The sequence below is a fragment of the Alligator mississippiensis genome, chromosome 5 (genome assembly GCF_030867095.1).
Source record: "Alligator mississippiensis isolate rAllMis1 chromosome 5, rAllMis1, whole genome shotgun sequence".
In the NCBI taxonomy this organism is placed as follows: Eukaryota; Metazoa; Chordata; order Crocodylia; family Alligatoridae; genus Alligator; species Alligator mississippiensis.
Genome location: NC_081828.1, coordinates 213,778,388 through 213,799,972, shown reverse-complemented (window position 1 = coordinate 213,799,972; position 21,585 = coordinate 213,778,388). Strand labels below are relative to the sequence as shown.

General features: G+C 44.3%; 1 protein-coding gene across 1 annotated transcript in view; it reads left to right on the top strand.

The window, feature by feature from the left end:
* Positions 1 to 21,585, top strand: part of OBSCN (obscurin, cytoskeletal calmodulin and titin-interacting RhoGEF) — a 247,659-nt gene that overhangs the window by 136,556 nt on the left and 89,518 nt on the right. The window contains exons 58-63 of the mRNA XM_059729369.1: positions 845 to 1,111; positions 1,474 to 1,743; positions 15,833 to 16,105; positions 16,744 to 17,016; positions 18,539 to 18,826; positions 20,534 to 20,806. Of these exons, the coding sequence (XP_059585352.1) occupies positions 845 to 1,111; positions 1,474 to 1,743; positions 15,833 to 16,105; positions 16,744 to 17,016; positions 18,539 to 18,826; positions 20,534 to 20,806 (1,644 nt within the window). The remainder of the gene's footprint in view (positions 1 to 844; positions 1,112 to 1,473; positions 1,744 to 15,832; positions 16,106 to 16,743; positions 17,017 to 18,538; positions 18,827 to 20,533; positions 20,807 to 21,585) is intronic.

Below are 21,585 nucleotides of genomic sequence, written 5' to 3'. Positions count from 1 at the left end.
TTCTTAAATTGAAAAGTGTTTTTAAAAACCCACCATTTCAATTTAGGGAGAACTAAACAGAGTTAGTTTCGTGGCATGTACAAGCAACTCAGCCATTTTGGTGTCCTCAGCGCCTGCTGCATAATGGCTATGGCGTGTACAAGCAACCCCCACCTTCATTTCCTATCAATGCCGCCTAAATTTTCAGAACAAAACCCCCCTCCCCTGTAACTCTCCCCTCATACGTCATCAATACCGAATTTACCCCCTGGTGATGTTAATGCAAACAGTTCCTTTACCAGATCCAGCTTTCCAAGATGGGCACATGAAGGGCAGATGCTTGTTTCCTCCTTTGGGTTCCAGCAACCTAACGATCCAATTTAGGCACTTGAGTGCTAAGGTCGGTACCCAAATGCAGAACGAAAAGCTCATGTTACAGCATGGGCTTCTGCATCTGGGAACAGCGAGCTGATTTGCAGCAGGCACTAAGCGGCCAGCCATTCTTGCTGTTTTGGGCTGGAGTTCTGGGTATTCAGCATCTCAGAAAATGAGGCCTTCCAGATTTGCACCCCAAGAATAACAGCATTTAGGAAAGTGTGTAAGGGTTGCTGTGGTTTACTGTAAGCATCACTTAGACCCAAGCCCACCAGGGTTCATTTCTACAATCACTAATGTTGATGTGAAACGAATAAAACCCATTGCACCTGCGGGACTGATTCTGCTGGAAAGAGGATCAAGTGACACACCTGCGTATAAAAGCCAGCAGACCAGAAAACAGTCCTTGATCGGGGCATATCAGAAAGTCAGTTAAAGAGGGTCACAAATGAAGAGTAATTGTGTCCTTTTCCTGCTTATCTTGGCTTAGCTTTGCCAGTGCTTTTTATACAACCGCTGCAGAATCAGCAAGAGGAAGAGGGTGGCACCATCACCCTGAGCTGTGAGATCTCTAAACCCAACGCCCCTATCAAGTGGAAGAAGTCAGGGAAATTGCTGCAGCCCAGTGACAAGTATAAGATGCACCAGTCAGGCCTCGTGGCCGAGTTGACAATTTGTAACCTGAAGGAAGGCGATGCTGGGGAGTACACCTGCGACACGGGAGACCAGCAAACCACTGCAGCACTGTCTGTGAAAGGTGGGCCTTTGCACTGGCTTTTGCCTGATGGATCGTTTCAGCTCATATGCATGGCACCGCAGTGAAATACGGTGTCGTCACAGTGTGGTAGCATAATATCCTGCTGTATCTAGTCCTAGCAAAACAACAGAGTTCGGCCTATGACTTCTGCAGAAGCAAAGCAGGGCCCTTAGAGAGTCAAGAGCTTCATATTACTTACTGAGAAATGTTTGCATATTGCCAGAATAATATTGTGATAAATGCCCAAAGAGCTTTGAACATGCCATGTTGTTAATGATGATGATGATGGGTGTTTAAAACAGGGGAGCGCAGTGAGATGTTTGAAGATGTGCTTAAAACCATTTTGACTTTCTCTGTCAAAGAGCCAGCAGCAAGCATAGTGGAGGTGCTAAAGGACATCACCTTGTATGAAGGAGAGGACGCCGTGTTCGAATGCAGGCTCTCCCGGGAGAACGTCCAGGACGCGCAGTGGTGCCTGGGAGGGGTCCCGCTCCAGGTCAATGAAATGAATGAGATAAAAGTGCAAGGGAAGCTTCACACCCTCACCCTGCGGAGGGTCACGCTAGAAGACTCCGGTCCCATCAGTGTCAAAGTGGGGGCTCAGACCTCCGAGGCCCAGCTCACAGTGCAAGGTGAGCAAGCCACCCCCATGAGGTGTGTGGTTTCCGTGCAATAGTTATTTCCTTACCATCTATTGACCTATTTATTTAGATATATATCCTGCCCTAGGCAGAAAGGCTCAGGGCAGCTTGCAATAAAAGACAAACAACCCACCAAAGCAGCAACAGATTCTCCAAAGGACACCCTAGAAATGCCACGCTACTCCTCCTTCCCTCCAGCACCCAGGGAGAGTGGGGCACCCCCCCATCCCAGCTGTGCTTCCCAACTCTTCCCAACCCCCATTCACATCTAGGTATAGAAAATCACGTCCTACTTCCCTGCCCCCTTGCCCACCGACTTCCCATTCCCCTGCCTCCCACCCAAAGGAGATCCCACTCCTTCCATGGCCACCCCCAACATGCATACTCCCTCCCCTCCCCTCAACAAACATAATAAGACATTTAAAAGAGCCAGATCAGGGGGATACCGAAAGCCACACCATCCCCAGCCAAGGGCAACACTAAAGGGTGCCCGTGAGTGACTATGGGAGGGCTTTTTTTAAATGCATCTTTTTTTTCAGACTCATAATCATAATCAGACCTTTCACCAGAAACCTGCCATGCAGAAATGTAGGACTGAGAGGAAGCCACTCAGTCCCAGCCCCTGAGTTTTCTGCCTAATACCTCTTCAGTCCTGTGATCCCATTAGACTTGTGGCCCTAACTTTCTCCGTCATGTCCTTTCTCTATCCAGTCTGCCTTCTCTTCAGACTCCTTAACGATCTGGATAGGCCCAGAATCAATCTGGCCTTCCTTGATGCCCGTTCAGTGAGTTTTGCCCCAGGCTTACCCATCATTACTGCCCTGGGTCTGTCTTCCTCCAACAGGAGCTCTGCCCATCTGCTCCTCACTGCTGGAGCCCTTCCCTTATATGACTCTCAGCCTGTCTGGTGGTCCTTAAAGGACTCTGTCCCTTCTCCCCTGCCATGGGGGTTGCATGTCTTTGTTACAGAAAGGGCCTCAAGACTCATCTGGTCAAACTCCCTGCACGAATGCAGGAATGCCGTTCCCAAACTATCCGTATCCAATGCTTATCCAACTGTTTATGAAACTTGGGTATGTCCCTGTAGCGACAATCCAGCCACAATCGGACATCCCCAAGAAACCATGAACCTCACGCCGATGGTCATCATCGGTAGTCAAAATGAAGTCTGCAACAGAATTATGCCGAATCTGGTACAATACCACTGTCTCTAGATAATAATATTCTGCAACTTTTAGGAACTCCAGTGACATGTTGGTACTGGCTGCAGGAGACTTGTGTCCTTGCCCCAAGCTATCCCCCAAGCTATGTCATTAGCAGGGATCCTGGTTTTCTCTGATTTAAAAAAAAATCTCTAATTTTTGGTTAAAAAAAAGTAACCCCAAATCCACATTTTTTCTGTGACTTAAATGAAACACCGCTAATATATAGATATACATGTAGCGGTGTTTCATTTTAATCATGGAAAATGTAGATTTGGGGTTCCTTTTTTTCAACAGAAAATTGGGGATTTTTTTTTTTAATCAGAGAAAACCAGGATCCCTGGTCATTAGTCAGCTCCGTGTGGAGTGCAAGTCCTCTGTGGTCTATAATACTACGTGCTGGGGATTTGCACTAGTGCAAATCGTAGGATCACAGGAAAGTAAGACTGGAAGGGACCTCACAAAGTCTCTAGTCATGCCCCCTGCTCAAGGCAAGATCGTCCCTGACTAAAAAATCCCAGCCAAGTGTTTGTCTAACCTTTTCTTGAAAATGTTCAAGAGTGGAGATTCAACAACTGTAGGTAGCCTGCTCCAATGCTTGACCACCCTCATAATCAAAGTTATTTCTAAACTGCAGCTTAAATTTTCCCTGCTGCAGCTTGAGGCCATTGCTCCTAGTTCTGTGCCCTATGGCCACAGAAAAAAATCCCATTTCCATTGTGCTGGCATGACCAATGGAAGATTTCAATCAAGCCCGGCTCATCTCCTACGAATGGAATAGACACATGATGAAGTCTCACCATTCAAAGGAGCTATTCTGAGTTTCTTCTGCTCACAGATATTCGAGTCCCCTGACTCCATGCTCAGCTACATTTATGCAGCAGTGCTATCTCTATTTTTGCAGAGGCCCCAATAACATTTGTACGACTGCTCCAGAGCCTGGAAGCCCAGGAGGGCAATTCAGCAACTCTGCGCTGTGATGTGTCCAAGCCTGACGTTGCTGTGCAATGGAAGAAAGATGCATCCCTGATCCAGTCCAGCAAGAAGTTTGAGATCAAGAAGGAAAGGACTACACATACTCTGATCATTCATGATTTAAAGCCTGAGGACTCAGGGGAATATAGCTGTAGCACAGCTGACAAGAAGACAACTGCCAGCGTCGAGGTTAAAGGTGAGGATCTGTGCCCGTGCTCTGAAACTAGCCATAGTACAGTACTATGTCCTCAAGTGTTTATACCCTAAAACTGCTCTTGAATGCAAGGGTTTCACCATGCCTCCCCGTGCCACTCTGCCCTCCCACGCTGGGTCCCATCTGCTGGGCCACGGAGGATCCCCTGGGGAGAGCAGCAGGGCAGGGAGCTCCGAGCCTGCAGCGGGCAGCCTGCATCTGCCTCTGTCCCATGGGCTCTCTGCAAGTAAAATAAATGCAATGGTGGTTTGCCAAACAGATTTAGCTTTATTTTGCAAATATGGTTAAATCTGCTTTCTGGTTTATATAAGCAGCGCTCCAATTCAAATCACTGGGCTTTTCAAATCCCAAACCTAACTGGCAGCGCTTTGGAAAAATGTGCATCATCCTTGATTTGGCCAAGAGAGGTAAGTCAAAAGTGGAACCGCTGCAACTTCAGAGGTTCAAATTAATTCACATCAGGCCTCGTGCTGCCTGTTGCAAACCTGCAACCTCACCAAGTTAAAAATGAAAAATGAAACCAAATCCTTTTGTGCCCCCCATCTGGCGTCTTGCTGGAAACCCTTCATCACTCTGAATGGCCTTTGAGGACAAAGGCCCTACATTAGCCTCCAGTGCGAAACTATTCTGTAAAACATTACATTATACATTGCATCACAATATTACATTACAGCAAGTAAATGATCGACCGGAAAACTATCCTTGAATCTTGGCTAAGTGCAGACGTTCAGGGGGGTTATGGGGAAGGTTAGAGCAAGTTAAAAATGGCCACCAGGTCTAACTTAGTTCAACCTGGCTCCACGGGAGCAATTGGGGGGACAGTGGGGCGGAGGTAGTCAGCATCTGCAGAGGAATCAGAGGAAAAGGGGGGTTTCACAGGAGTGATGGGGGGGATGGCGACATCCATGGGGAGATGCGGGGTGGGATCTGCAGGAGCGATGTGGGGGCAGGAGGTATCCATGGGGGGATGCAGGGACAGATGGGATCCATGGGACCGATCAGCGGGGAGGCAGTGTCTGTGGGGCTTGCTCATGGGGGACACTGGGGCTATTTTTAGCCCCCAAAGACCCCTGATCTGCCTCCAATTCCCCCAACCTCCTCTGCTAGCCCCCCCATCCCAAATTACTTTAGATCAGGTGGCTATTTTTATCATGATATAACCTGCCCTGTGTCTTCACTTAGCCTCTCTCCTATCCTACATGCCTATAACCTCATCAGAAGTGAATGCAGGCAGACTTCGTCTCACTACTTACGGGAATGCCATTATTTTCTGAATTCTTTTCAATGCACTTGAAAAAAGCAAACCTCTTCTCCTTTTGGCTTAATTCCCCCTTTCAAGCCCTACCCGTGCTTTTCAAACATTGGCTCAAGAACGAGGAGGTGGAGGAAGGGTGTACGGCAGCACTGCGCTGCGAGCTGACAAAGCCCGGCGCTCCGGTGGAGTGGAGGAAGGGAGACGTGGTGCTCCGGCCCAGCAACAAGTATGAGCTGAGGCAAGAAGGGACTTTTGTGGAGTTGTTCATCTACGATGTGGGCCTTCAGGACGCCGGGGAGTATACGTGTGATTCGGGAGATCAACAGACCACCGCAGCACTGCAGGTGAAAGGTGAGATGGTTGCGATGCTGTCCTTCTGCACTGGAACAACACAGCTTTTGTTGGTGAACAGTCACTACCATTTCTAGGCCATTAAATGACATTTTAATGTAACTTTGATACAGAGGTTCAATCCACGGTTTGCTTATTAATGGCAGACATAGGGTGGTTGTTTTCAAACAACCCTATTTTTATTTTATTTTATTTTATTTTTGGATTTTGACCTCGCAGCTAGGTACAAGACAGATTGTCACAGATGCTGCTGGCTGTGGGCACAAACTACTCAACATTTGTGAACCTGAGATTTGCCAGTGGGTTTTGTATACTGGTATCTTGGAAAAAGTCTTCCCCTATATTTACAATGGCAGGAGAAGGTTAGCATTGTATATCAGATACTGCTATGTATGAAGTATCAGCAAATGCTCAACTGCAAATGTGAGGCTGAACCCCTGCTTACAGCGTGGCTTCTGTTCCTCTTTAGCAGCTTGCCTGCTAGGGGGGGACAAGTCCATTACTGGGGTTGTTTTTTGCTCAGGCAGTAGTAACCTATGCTTTGAGATTCAGATATCTTCAGTTCAGTCTCCACTGCTGATGAGCCACTTGATGTGTTACGTTATGCCTGAAACTTGGATCAAGAAAAGCCCAAATGCTATGATTTGCACTTGCAATATTATGCCATTAGTGGATGGCACATACAAAATATGCGCCATAGCGATGCCTTTTGAAAACATCCTAATTCCCAGCAGATCTTGAAAGAACAGTAGAGATCTACTGTAGTTTTGTCGATAGCTAGCCCCTATGGGCTTCTGGTCCTAGCTCAACTTGAAGACGTGGAGAGGCTGCAGTATTTTCTGCTTGTATGTTATGATTTCTTCAGACTGCAAGAGAGGGAACAGTGATCAATGAAATGGTTTGGTAACCTTCAGTAATCCACATGTGGGCATTATCCCTCCTGTAACTGCTTCTCTGTTGCAGTCCTACCCGTCCTGTTTAAAGAGGACCTGAATAACGTGGAGTCAGAAGAGCAGGGAACAGCTGTCCTCCAGTGTGAGGTCTCCAAGCCCGATGCTCCTGTTGAGTGGAGGAAAGGCGCAGTGGTGCTTCAGCCCAGTGACAAGTATGAGATGCGGCAGAAAGGCTCCCTAGTTGAGCTAATTATTCATAACTTGGAGGCGAAGGATTGTGGCGACTACACGTGTAGCACTGGATATGAGATTACCCGAGGTTCAGTGTCTGTTCATGGTAAGATGAAATAAATTTTTCTTCTCTGGTTGAATTTCACATTCAGGTGCCTCCTAAGCCAACAGGCCATACTTAATTCTCATCTAAACAAGTGCCAGTCCCTTGATTTCTTTCCTGACTTCAGTGCAGTTGCACACACTTGCACCAAACCTGATTGCAGACCAATACTTATATTATAACAGAGCTCAAAAACAGTCTGCAATACAAGATGATCCCATTTACTTGATCATCTAGTTGCTTAGAGCTACTGCCGTGAAAACACTGAATGCATTGTTAATGTGTATTGCTAGTTATAATAGTCCTTGTTGTTCTTATCACTACTGTTGGTGTGTTGTAGCAGTGCACGTAGCCACCACACTTACATCACAAGACAGAGTGCCTGCCACTAAGGGTATGTCTATACAGGGAAGGGGAGCGGCATGCTGGGAAATGCCATGATCACTTTGTCTACACACTAGCTCTTGAACCAGCACCAGTGTAGCCGCATTGGTATGGCTCTGCATGAAAGCTGGTAAACTCTGGTTTTCATAAGCAATGACATCTTGAAGTGGTTATACTACTTCTGGTTTGGGAGCTAGCATGGCTTGCTCAGCGCGGTACTGCCTGATGCCACCTAGACACGCTCTGAGATACCATATAGACACTGAAAGTTTACAATCTCAGCGAAGATGATTGTAGCATGCCGGACACGTCGGGAATTGGTCAAGACACTGTTAAAGTGGAATAGTGTCTGTGCTTGTGAGTGGGTAAAGGATGTTCATGGGAAACAAACCTGGGAGTAGATTGTATACCCCTTTAAACAAATTAAGCACTAAGTGCTACAAGTGGATTCTGTCGGGACCACTAGAAGTGTCGGGACGTCAGTCCCGTGGAAGCAGTATGTATATGTTTTTTGCTTTGTGTTTTTCCTTGGTACCACTTTTCTCGCTCTGTTATGCAGAAGAGGAAGTACAGATAGTTTGTGCTTTAAAGAACACGGATGTCTTTGTGGCGGAGACAGCCACATTCACCTGTGAGCTCTCGCGCCCGGGCGTCCCGAATGTACAGTGGTGGCTTGATGGAGCTTTCCTTCGGAACAACTCTATGAATGAAATCTCAGTGCGGGATGGGAAAATCCACACTTTAACCCTAAAGGACCTGGGGTCCAATGATTCGGGGACTGTCACCTTCAGAGCTGGGTCCCTCGTATCTTCAGCTAAATTAGTAGTCAAAGGTACTTTTCTTTGGAAGATGCCAATGGCCAACTCCAGAACCGCTCAACATACTAGTGCTTATGCCTTCTGGTTACCCTTATGAAATTCCTCCAAAATAGCATGCTGTTCTACCAGTAACATAGTATTTGCATCATTAAAAGGCCATGAAACCATGCTTAGTCCTGAAGCCTCTACTCAAGCAAGTTGCTCTCGTTCATGCGAGCAGAAGCACCAGCTTCAACAAATCTACTACTTGGGATTGCTTGAGTAAGAGATTGCAGGATCCAGCTTGTTATCTTACAAGCAGCAGCAAAATTCAGTTGTGCAGAAAATCAAGGATGACAATCGTGCCTTTCCATTGTGGCACCAGGGTTTTAGTGTTCATTATTACTATAATATGACATTAACCGCTGCCCTGCCACTGCTCTACAAAAGATTGAGCCTGATTCACTAGTATGCTGCTTTGTTGCCGGGACGGTATAATTGCATTCAAAACAATGTATTCCTAGGCCCACGAGCCGGGGGATACTGAATTTAGAGTGGTGGCTCAATGGGTCTCCATGGAGTCAAGTTGCAATCATGTCAGGGTTATATAGCAGAGAGTAAGGATCAGTAGTTTATCATCCATGTACCATTAGTCGGCATTGTATTGGTAATGTTTTGTTGCTTTTTTTACTTATCGTGTAAGGGTAACCACAAATTGCACATAAAACTGAGCTTAAGAATTGCTGGTAAAGAAATCTAGTCATAGATACTTCTTGGCTGGTTTTCAGGAAAGCTGGGACAGTTCTGGAAGTAGGACAGAAATAATGTTCCCTATCTGTCTTGTATGCAACTCCTTTCCAATAATACTGGGAACTATCTAGAAGGTTAACTGCTCCTTCCATTAAAATTTACTCGGTGTTGGTTAGCTAAACCCTTTAACCCAAGAGTAGTCAGAGATGGCTAGCTGCAGTCTGGGGCCACCATCAGCTTTTCTGTTGGCATAATGTGTTCCTTGCTGTACCATCCATTTTGTGAGAGATTTGCCCTTTGGAGATAAGACAACAAATTCCTCATGTCTAACACCAAAGGACACTATTCTGAAGCCCAGAAATGGCATGTATATTTGCAATGCGATTTGAATTGTCTAAGGACAGAGACTGATTTTGCAGCCTTCCAGGAGTCGAACTCCTATGAATCTGCTGCAAAACATAAATGAATAGATATTATTAATTGTTTTGTACACCTCATTTTGTAGCTTAGAAAAGGACATCAGGAAGCTTGTAATAGCGGGAGGTTTTGTGCACCCAGCGACGCCAATGGGATTTTTGCTACAGATTTGAATGGGAGGAGTAGATGGCATATAAATAGAACAGGGAAGGCATTTAAAAGAGACCACCCAGTTGTTAAACCATGCTCAGTAATGCTCCATGTGCTAGGAAGGTAAAGCACTAGTAATATTCTAACCATGCTTGTATTAACAAACACTTTTCTACACTTTATCTGGGCAAAGATGTAGAATGATTGAACTATCCCTCTCCCTCTCCCTCTGCGTGCCCCATTTGCATTCATTCCCAGGTTTCATGGGTCTTTCTAGTTCCCTCATTCCCATTATTTGAGTGTAACACCTGTTTATAAAGGGACAAGTTCCATAATAATTCAAATTTCAGAACATGTCGACTTCTTTGGCCCTTACTATATCCATTATAACAGCAGTCAAACGTGGCCAGGCCTTCATGGGTGTGCCAAGGGCTACAAAAGGATGAGGGCTGCAGGAGCTGTGCCTCTCAGCAGAAAGGTTGTGGAGAGGCTGATGATTTTGACAGATTTACACAGTACATTATCTTTGAACGCTCAAATGGATGATAATCCAAAGTACTTAGAGAAGCTCCCCAGCTCAAACCCTAACTTCTTTTTGTGAAGCTTACAAAATCTTGGGTTTGGTTATGCTTATGGTATTACCCCTAGCAGCTATTTCAACAGCAGCGTCTTACAAGGTAGTAAAGACTTTGAACCTTCAACAGCAGCTGCGCAGATCTCCACTTTCTCAAGGGAAGCTGGGTTCTGGTCTCGGTGCATTTTGCATTGAATAGTCTTTGGATAAAAGGCATAAACATCTTTGGGAGCAAGGACACGCCACATGCTGCCCAGAGGGGCAGGAATTCACATGTCCTGTTTCTAGAAGGCATATCTCTCCTCTGTGCGAATGTGCAATGGCTTCCCATTGGCAGAGCGGGAGAGTTATGCCCACTGCGTGGCTTGGAGTGGGATCAGCCTTTGGGCTGAGAAAGCTTTGCGCCTCCCTGGGTGGAAGGTGATTACTTCCTGCACGGGTAAAGGACCACTACGCCGTAGAGGTCTAGTAGGATGTGTGCCATGGAGCTTTCCTTTGGCGATGCTGTATATTTGGTAATATAAAGTGCAAGCACAATTTTATCAGAGTTTTTTAACAGCTGAAGGCTCATCATTTGAAAATTTCTAGCCATACTTAATCATTTGGAAGTACACCACAGTGGGTTCCATGGTTCAGCAGAGACTTACCTCCTGTTCCAGTTGAATTAGTCAGGCAGCTCGAGCCCCTGCAGTCTTGCTGAATATATTCATCTTGGTGTCTCCATTTTGTTGAAACCACTTAAGCATCTCCTTAAATCCATCCATTGCACCCTGCAAATATTTGGAGAAGCCTGACATGCTCAAGGGTGGCTGCTTTTGTATGTCATTGCTTGGTGGGGGGGGGGGGGGATCAGGGAGATTGAGTGAATCGTAAGAGATGCTCTCCACAAAAAAGTAGCATCAGGCGAGATCTTTGGTATTTGTGCTCAGATTTGTGATGCGAACGCTCCTCATATGCCACGCTTGCTTCCGTGCTCCTTGATGCTGACACAAGCCAACACTAAACGTGCTAACTAGCAATGCCTCCGGTCAGCCTCGAGCTTGGGATGTTGTGCCGTTTGCTTCCTCTGCTACGTAGGCGCTGTGCTTGTCAAAATCTAAGCTGCCATTTCCATAAGGATCTACTAATGCATGTCCCTCCTGACCTATTGGTTGACAGATCCAACCATTGAGGTGGTCAGTCCAATGCAGGACATTACCGTTGATGAAGATGGCACGGCAGAGTTCATATGCCAGTACTCTAGGCCAGTGCAGGCCACGTGGAAGAAAAATGATCAGGAAGTTCATGCAGATGGGCAACGAGTCATTGTGGAGCAAGACTGGAATGTAGCCAAGCTAAAAATTAAACCCGCGCTTCCAGAAGACACTGGCATCTATTCTTGTGAAGCTGAAGGCACTAGAGTGGTGGCTATGCTTGATGTTCAAGGTGAGGTCTTCCAGCCCAAAAGGAAGACTGTCAGTGTGACCGAATAGAAACCAAAAGAAGACCACAGCAGCAATGGATATACAGTGGCAAATCATGACCTACTCATTGGGTGTTCATTCCACTACCAATAGCAGTGACAAACATATTGGGGAGTTAGTGCAAATTGAATGTGGAACTGTGCAAATTTCCATTGGAATTTAATTCCAATTAATGCCCATGTATAAATCCAAGTGGGCATAGTTGGTCACCCTTGCTCTGCAATGAACTGAATTTGGTTGTAGCACTAATCAAAGGGATATGTCCTGCTGAGTTATTGTCATGTTATAGAGGTGATGTCATTGGACTAAAAAAAGCAATACTACTACTGAGCCCTTATGTAATGCTTTTTTGCATACAAAGTGCTTTAAAAACGTTAATGGATAAAGAGGCATTTGTTTTTATTTTCAGTTGATCTAATCTACAGCTAACCTAGCTCGAGTATTATCGCTAATGAAAATGTCGGTTGCTTGAAAAGCATTTTCTAATTGGTAATTAACTTTTGCAAACGTCCTTGGGAAAGAGACAACGGAAAAATGGAAGAATTTTTTTCTGTAATAGTGCGCGATTCTGCTGAACCCAGCAAGCATTTTACTTTTGATTTGAATAGGTTCAGGGTTTGACATCATATATATAATCTTTATTAGTGTAAATAACAGGTGTGAGGATTGAAACTTTGCATTTGTTTCTGACTCAGTTCCTCTGAGGGTGAGTTCAGGGGTCACAATTTTTTCTCTCTAGCTTAGGTACCTGTATCACCCCACACAGTAGTATACAAGGGCCTTGCAGTCTTTCTTGTATGTATATCTTCTCAACTTAGGACAGAGTGGAAGCATCTACATGTGCAATTAGCCTGCCTGGATAAACTGCACCAGTGTTTATTGCTCCCAGGTGCAGTATTTCCACATGCGCCCAGGACTGCCGCACTTTGAGCTGGGCTGGCAGAAGGCCCAGGAGGTCAGCCTGCAAGCTGGGGGCTGCTCTGATCTGGCTCAACATGCTGTGGAGGGGCTGGCCTGAGGCATGAGGGCACTTCAGTGCACAGCTAGCCAGCAAGCACCTCTGCACCCTTGTGCCCCAGCCAGCCCCAGTCACCGTCTACACATGTGTTGCGGTGGAGTAAATAACTCCACCATAGGATACTACCTGTGGCAGGCAGTACTATGCTATGGTGGAGTTAATTAGTTTACTCCTGCCTAATAGTGCTGCACATGTAGATGGTGACACTTTACTGCGGAGCTAAGTAGTCAACTCTGCAGTAAAGCGCACGTGGAGATGCACCCAGTGAAAACTAACTAAAGGTCGGGATCTTATCTCACTTCTTAGTGGACTCGGGCACCTAAAAGTAATCTTGTTCCCTCCTGCTCAAATCTCTGAAAGCCTGTTAAAGCCTCTTAGCCTCGAGGCCAGGTCAGAAAAAGAAGCGAGGAGAAGGAGAGCCAATCCACTCTTGCATTAATGTTTCTTTAGGGACTTGAATGTGGCAAATTAGGATTTTCTTTAGCCACCAGGTCCATTTAGGTGCCTACAAAGTGGAACAGGAAGTGACTTAATTCCAGGAAAAAATTGCAAGGGACATTTTCAGCCCTGGAGCTGGGGATAAGTAAGAAGGTGTTTCAAACAGGAGTATTGTGCGCTTGCTGGTATTAACTCCCAGCAGCAGTTTACAGGGCCTTGACATGCAATGGCTGCAGGTGAGGCCCTGACTCCCATTGACTTCAGTGGGAGCTCAGCATGGGGATCGGCTGTCCAGTAAGGTTCACAGCCTACCAGGGTGGATTTGTTTTAAGTCAAATCAATTTAAATCATGATTTAAATCACTTGATTTCATCATTACTTTCTACAAAAAGTGCATTCTTGTTGTTTGCTATCCTTTATTCATTTAACTTTTTGAAACTCTGCACTTTTAGAGAGAGGTAAGGACTCGATTGTGTGCATGCAACTTGCAGAGAGACAGTAGGGCCGATGGGTGGGTAATCGGGCCTGCTATCTCTCATCTCCATATACTGCTTTTAGCAAGGATGTTAACATCTCCTCTCATCTCCATACACTGCTGTTAACAAGGATGTTACCACTGCGGACAACAAACTCCTCCTATGCCCAGAGAAGGGTATTCGTGCCCGAAAGCTAGGAAAGAAGAATTTTTTCCAACTATTTAGTTAGTCTAATAAAAGATATCACATCTACCCAAAGAACCTTGTCTGCCTATGATCTTTGGAGACACAAATCCACAGTTTGAGAACTGAAACTAAGCATCATAGAGATGCTTAATGGGATCTTCTAGACTGAGCACTGAGTCCCGTTGGGTTAAAGTAGTTTTATTTAATCTTTACTAATCTATAGAAGAGCCTCTGGGAACCCTATAAGATTGTGCCCCTAATATAGTCTGTGGCCTGTTGTGACCTATTTAAACAACTTCTAAAAAGGTTACCTGAATATATTGTCTCAAATAGTATATAATTAGAAGTTATAATCCCTATTCCATGATGATATCTTTGAGTTTTATCATATCCAAAATTAAAACCCCATTGGAGCCACCTTCCCTGCATTTGGGGGCTGGACTCGATGATTGCCTGAGGTCCCTTCCAGCCCTAATGTCTATGAAATCTATGAAGACTATCTTTATATCTTTTCTTTTTAACAAGCATCTTACCAAAAAAAAATAAAAAGATGATTAAATTAAAAAATCTGATTAAAATTTTTAAAAATCCATTTTCTCCCCCCAAAAAACATTGATTTGTATCCACCCTGCAGCCTACCATTTAAAACAGAACTATACCAATCGCACCTGAATACTCCAGTAATCAAAGTAAATCGGGATCAAAGCAAGCTCACGTGTAATGTCTTAGTAACTTGTTTCCTACCATCTGCACAGGGAATTCTCACTTCCAGTTAGCAGGCCCGTGACTATGATCAGAAATAGCGATGTTTCCGACATGAGGTCTGATCTCTAGCGTTCTGTTTAGGTTCAGTCTGTGTCATAGATACTAGTCAATCATATGACATTTGTCGGAGAAACATTATTATTTATTAAAACATTCTGCCCTTCTGTAGTGCTAAGTATTAATCCGGTTAGTCTTCAAACACCACCTAGGAGTTTGCCTACATTTACTTTAGGAGTCTAAAGCACAGGGATGCTAAATGACCAGGATAAGTTCAAACAGGATTGGATGCTGCCCCTAGCTCCAGTCTGGTGCTTGAGCCACAGCGCCATTGTTCTTCCCTTTAAACAGGCATGTTGAGAAATGTTGGTGATTTAATTTCGCTAGTGAATAAGCAGTTCAGTATTAATATTTTAGGTGACAACCCATTGCACAGTGACTAAGGAACTTACTAAGCAGAAATGGTTCATGACACTGTGTTATAACATGAGGATCCTGGCATGTAATTCATATAAATACCACGTACAAACTGCTTACCCAGCTGTGTGCGCAAAAAATTGCTATACTGTAAAATCGCACATGCTTAGCTTGCCTCTGCAGTTAGCCTGGCTGCACACACAGATTGGGTGGGTGCATCAAGTGGATTTACCTACACGTGAATTTGTTCATGTAGTTGCAGTAATTGTGTGCGCGCAATTTTGCATGCACGCTTGCTCCTACACTCCGATTAGAAAGCCAGGCTCTGCATGTATTTCAGAGGAATTTAGAAATATATTAAAGACTGGTGACTGTAAAGATATCACCTATTTAAAAGCTTGTCACTTTACAAATGTTCCTTTAAAGGGCTTTGAAAAAGATTAGTTCACCTAGTTGTCAGGTATCATGGCATGGCCAACAATAATCTCTTCCTGAAATAAAGGTATGGCATATTTTACATGAAATGTGGTAAAGTTTTAACCCGAGCTGTCTATCCAAATGTGCCCAGCAGTGCTATGAACTGTACATGTGGAGGAGGTTGATAAGAAATGCTTCCTATTTTGCACAAAATGGATCTAATTATTGTCTGGACCTGGCCATGGCTCTTTGTATCATTTGCCCTTGAACAATGGACCTATGCATATAAACTGTATATCATTCCTTTCTTTTTTCATGAAGACAGTGGTCAGGTTACCAGATAAATGCTGATTAGACCCCGAAGGATTTATCAATTCACTATTATTAAGCTACATCACTGCTGTGGAATTTTTTGAAAATCTAAGATTATGTGAGAATATCATTGAAATTAAAAGGAGAATCCACAAGATAGTTTTCCATGTATGATTTTCCTTGCATTTGCTTGTCCAGGAGATGGGGATTATTTAGGATGTTCGAAGACTCATTAATACTTGAATGTGTGAGAGCAAAATAGCTGATGCTGTCTATCATTTCCCTTTTGCTTTAGCCAAGAACAGTATTATGCAGGGTTTGGAGAACGTGGAAGCAGTGGAAGGTGGTGAAGCCCTGTTTGAATGCTACCTTTCCAAACCAGAGACCTACAATTATAACTGGCTGATTGATGACGAGCCTGCCAAAACCACAGAAAACGTTGAGGTGGTTTACTTTGAAAATGGGCTCAGGCATCTCCTCCTGTTGAAGAACCTCACTCCCCAGGACAGCTGCAGGGTGACATTCATGGCGAGCGATGCAGTGACGTCCGCCTTCCTGACTGTGAAAGGTAATGCTGATTCCCTGGGGCTATGATAACGGCCCCCAACAAAGCTTGAATAGCAGCATGGGTCGGTCTGCTCCCTGCCTTACTTCTGTGCCCCAAAGAGAGAAGGGTTGCTGAGTTTTACATCTTAGTTTTCATGTTCTGTGTGACATGGCCATCTTTGTGAGCTGCTGCATATGGCACACAGTGCTAATGTAATGTTAAATGAGCTAGAAGCAGGCAATACCTACAGGATTAATGAGTATCCTAATGGGACATGAAATAGGCACTTGAACACTTCACATGTCATAGCTACGTCGTCGTCGTCATCATCATCATCATCACTACCATCACAGACTCCAGAATTTCAAAAACATTTGGAGCTACAATCAGCTTGTAGACCTGCTTCCTATAATAGACCAGAGCAAAGGCCCGAGTCAGGTCCATCTTTAACTCATTGGGTTTTATATTATTTTAACACAATACAATAAAGCCTCGGCAGTCCAGCTCCTGAAGGCGTTGCCATTCGTAATTACATTGCATAACCTAGGTTTCAAAAGAATATCATCAGATTACTATGTCTCAGGATGCATCAAGTAACTCTGATCTGCCAAACTTTGCTTCAGTACTTTGGGGTCTGATTGTGTGTTTTTTAACTGCAGGATGGCGCCTGGAGTTTTTGAAGCCTATAGTTGATACTGAAGTCCTGGCTGGGGACCAAGCTACATTTAGCTGTCTTTTAAGTGAAGCAGTGCCAGTCAGTGAGATTGCCTGGTATATTAATGACATGGAGATCCAACCTGATGAGAACTGGGAAATCCAGGTAGATGGTAACAGCTATAAACTGATCCTAAAGAAAGCCCAACTGCATCATTCCGGAGAGGTGACGTTTGCATCAAGGGATGCCATTGCATCAGCCAAGTTATCTGTAGTAGGTAGGTTCAAGCATTATACATTTCTACCAATGCTAGCCATTTGCTTTTGAATCCTCAGCCTTCAGTACTAAGCCTCATCACTCTGATTTTCTTTGCAGTTGTGCTGGTTTCTTTTCTCCTTCCAGCTTTTCCAGAACTGACAAGATTCTGCTGCGCTATTGCGCCCTGATTGAAAACATTTTGCCTTGTTAAATTAAAATTGAACCAAGCTAACGATGAGAAATCTTTTCTCAATATTAGCTGAAATCCGTTGTTTTGTGACGTATACCTCTTCTGTATGGCATGAAGTAGAACCGTGCAGAAACCAGTTCCCTAAGCAAATGTGCTGGTTCTTATTTAAAACAATACTCTGCAAACTCCCCAGATTTAGGGAGAGTTGAAATAGTAAATCAAGAAAAAATATTGATTTAAAGAAAAAAAAAATCTTACTTTTATTCTGGACTTTCGTGGTGAGTCAGTCTTTCTGATGTTGCAGTGCTTAACTTTGCTGTGCACTTCTAGTGTATTGGTTATGTTTAATATTGGGTAGTGTTCATTTAAGTCCTGTAGGTCATATAGGAGCAAATTTGCAATAACAATATCTAATTTTGGTGCATCTGTGTTTTAGGAATCCTGAAATTATTGGGCATGGGTCAAGTGAGTTGTTAGTCTCCATGAGCTGTAGCATGAACCCAAACAAGAAGCCGATTGATTGTCAATCCAGGCTTTGCCCATCCAAAGAAGTGTTTTGGGTTTCCAAGATTTAGAAGCCAGCCAGCTGTGGTCTAATTTATCCTGCAGTTTTGTGTTACATATTATTTCAGTGACCAAACAGTGGAAGGCCACTTACTTGGTCATTGGCATTAAAGAGTGTTATTTCTCTCTTCTAAGCCAAAGTATATGTTGAATGGTTATGGGTTATGCTTTGGGTTAGGTGGAGTGTAATGATTAGTATCCAAGTAATCTGTAGGGACACGGTTCTGGTGTCTTCTTATACTCTTGTTTTATTTACTGTTTTACATAGGGAAAAACGCCCCAAAGACAAAAGCCTGGGGGCAGTTTCCATCAGATCTATTAGAGAGATCACGCAGTCTTGTGATGACTCCATTTCCATTAAGGCTAGGCCTGGAATGACTCAAATCTGGACCTGACCATCCCTTAAAGTTGGGGATATTCTGGCCTGATCTTTGTATCTTAAATTCATCTCTACTTAGTATCTGATGGGACAAGATGGCTTTAAATCTCATAAGAATCAGGAAGGTGCTACGGTAGATATTAGGCCATTTGCAATGGATGGTTGGAAAGTATTGCTTGTTATCACTGCTTTGGTTCACAGCCTAGCCTGAAAAGACTTGTCTCTTCTGCAAAGACGTGTCTTTTTCATAGACCCGACGCTGCTTACATTCATACCAAGACAAAAATTGAATATCTGGCTTAGATGTTTTCTCATTTCCTATATAAGGGCTTCTTGGAGAGCTTACTAAAATGCAGCAACCCTCTCTTTCTTTTGTCATGCGTCACTGGAACTTTATTGTACCCTCAGCCCTCCCTGATCCCCCTGAAGATCCAGAGATTGTAAGTAAGAGCAGCCATTCTGTAACTCTGTCCTGGTTCACCCCCCTGAGCAACGGCGGCTGTGGCATCCTAGGCTACAATGTTGAGAGAAAACCCCCAGATAGTGGTTGGCAGCTGTGCAACGAGGAGGTTATTCCAAACACCGAGTTTGTGGTCGACAACCTCAGGCCGGGAAAGCCCTACCGATTCCGCGTTGCCGCCGTCAACAAAGTGGGTGTTGGCAAACCGGTGCACATCCCTCAGACCGTGCAGCTAGGTGAGAAATGGAGATGCTCCCATGGTGCGTCAAGAGGCAGTCCAGGCCTGTGTTTCGCATGGCATGCCTGCTTCCATGCACATGCGGGGGACCTTGCACAGGAGTGAAGAGACTACACGATGGCCTCTTTCAGTGCTATGATGCAAGCCCAGTGTTGCCATGTCCAGGAGAGAGGGTGGGAAAAGTGTTCCAGGCTGAAGCAAAGTGAAACCTGCTGCGTTGTCTATCTGTTCGACGCCTTTCTCTTCAAGCTGCATCTACCTGCCTTGTGGCCTGCAATGCATCTCTGTGTTTTGTCTGAGCACCGTGATGGAAATCAGATGCAGTGGTTGAAAAGGGGCATGCTGGAATGGCTATGTCACTGTGTGATTGACGGTACCTCCGACTCAGGACGCATGCAAGGAGAGGCAGTGTTGCCTTCATAGTATGCCACTCTCTCTCTGTCTCGCTCACTTTCTCTCTTTATAATATTTGTGGATTTGTTGTGTTTACCACCTGAAGCACATAATGGTGCATACCGATTTCCAGTTGCTTCAGTATCTTTCTATGGAGCCCTCCGCATTATAGAGAGACAGAGTGCCACTCTTTCACTGCTCTCGGCGGCTGTCTTGTAATGATTCTTTCTACAAAAGATCCTGTTTCTTCCTAAGCACTATTTGCTTTCTACTGTTTTTTCCACTTCTTTGTCTTCTCTTCTTTTATTTACTTTTTTATACCTTTTTTTTTACAACCTTGGCTAAGTTATGTGAACATCCAAATGCATATTTGCTCCATGTTCACTTTGTTCTGGCTAGACAGGTATTATGTATGATCACCTCTCCTGCTCTTTGGGTAGCGGTGTCACACAGATGGGTTGTGGTTGGAAGGTCACCTACCAAAGTGAAGAACCTAATGAGACATTTTCCCACTATTTGGGAGGTTAGACACTAGAATGAAGGTGTCATCCTTTTCCCACCAAATATAAGATGGAGGCAGCTTTCAAGAACCCTTCTCCCCCCCCCCCCCTTTTATATCTTCCTCCTATATTGAATTATTTCTTTATCGCATTAAGGCAACACCCCTCTCCATTTATCTCCAAGTTTCTAACTTATAGTAAGACCATATAGGACCAATATGGTCAGGCCTGAGGGTTATGTGAGGTCATATGTGAGACTTGGCGAGAGTGCTTAAACAAGTACTAAGTGACTGTGCAGTAACCAGCATTACTGCGCAGTACCGTCCCCGCACGGTTCTTTTCCGATGCTACTGTGCACTAGCAACAAGCTGCTGCACAGAAACTCATTACTGTGGTGCAGTAGTGTTGCCTTCATGGTTAGTGCCCGTCATCGTAGCAATGAGCTACTGCGCCGTAGCAACAAGCTACAGTGCCATAGCAACAAGCTATTGCACCGTAGCTCGTTCCTACAGCACAGTAGATGCGTCCAGTGTCATGGTAATTCTTGGATCATTAGAGGTTGCGAACTCTAAATCCTATCTGTTTTCTTTCCTCTCATTTCCTTTTCTCTTCCATTTTCTTTTTCCTTTTCTTTTCTTCATTGACTTTCCAATTATCGTGTACAGCAGTTAAACAAAGAATCTAAAACTTAAAGATTAAAGCCTGCATAGTTCACAGGCTCCATGTTAGGCCTGTACTGATGTATTTAGGTCAGCATAGAAGAGAAGATAGTGCTTTCGCTGTCTTTAATGCCCTGATTTATATTATTGCAGAGCCTCCGGTTACGATCACTCATCATTTAGTCGGCACGTCAGTCTTGGAAGGGGAGGTGGCCCGCTTGGAGTGTGAGTTATCCAGAGAAACCCGGGAGGCGGCTACCTGGCTCAAAGGAAAAGAACGCATACATGCTGGAGGAAGATATGAAATAATCTCTGAGGGCAAGAAACAGGCACTCCTTATTCATGCATTCAAGCCTGAAGACCAAGGCTTGTACACCTGTGTAGCTTCACCAGACGTCAAGTCCTCTGCCAGCTTGTCTCTTGAAGGTACAAGTAATTTGTGCTTAATGACTTACATTCATGCTATTGATGGACACTTGGGTGCCTTGCTGTAATTAAGGCTGCAACTCAGTTTCCATTATAAGCCCAATAATTAACCTCCCTCTAAAATTCACAAAAAAGATCATCAGCCTCAGTGTTTGTATGGTTAAGTCCATCACTGACTATAATTTCCCTGCACCTTATAGATAACTAACTAGGACAGAAGAATTTGTCTGCCTGTTTTGATATGTTCGGATAAGAGTTTCCTGATTTATGATAAGTTAAAAAATGGCCCCGAAACTTTGAAATTAAGAGTGAAAACAAAACCTAGAAAAGGAAAAGATACATGTGAATTGGCTAAATTAATATCATTAACATTTAGCGCACAGGCCTTTGATTAACATTTTAATGGCTTCTCCAGAGTTTAGACTAAAGTTTAAATTGTGTCTCTTTAGCTCCTATGAGCTTAATGTAGGTCATCGGCTGACCCCCTAGAAAGCCTACAGATAAGTTTTCAGGGTGCTTTAAAGTTAGTTCCTAGTTCCCACCATTTGGGAGTTCAGACATTAGAGTGAAGGTGTTATTTTTTTCTGCCAAATCTAAGATGAAGGGGAGAGGGCCCATAATGCAAAGTGATGAATAGGAGTAAGTTCTGAATGCCAACAGGAGAATATCTTTTTTCACAGAAATGGCCTTAATCAGGTATGCTACAGGTCAGTAAAGATGGATTAAGAAATAACATGTTCTTCATGCTATTAGGGAATTGTAACATTTTTCAGCCCTCA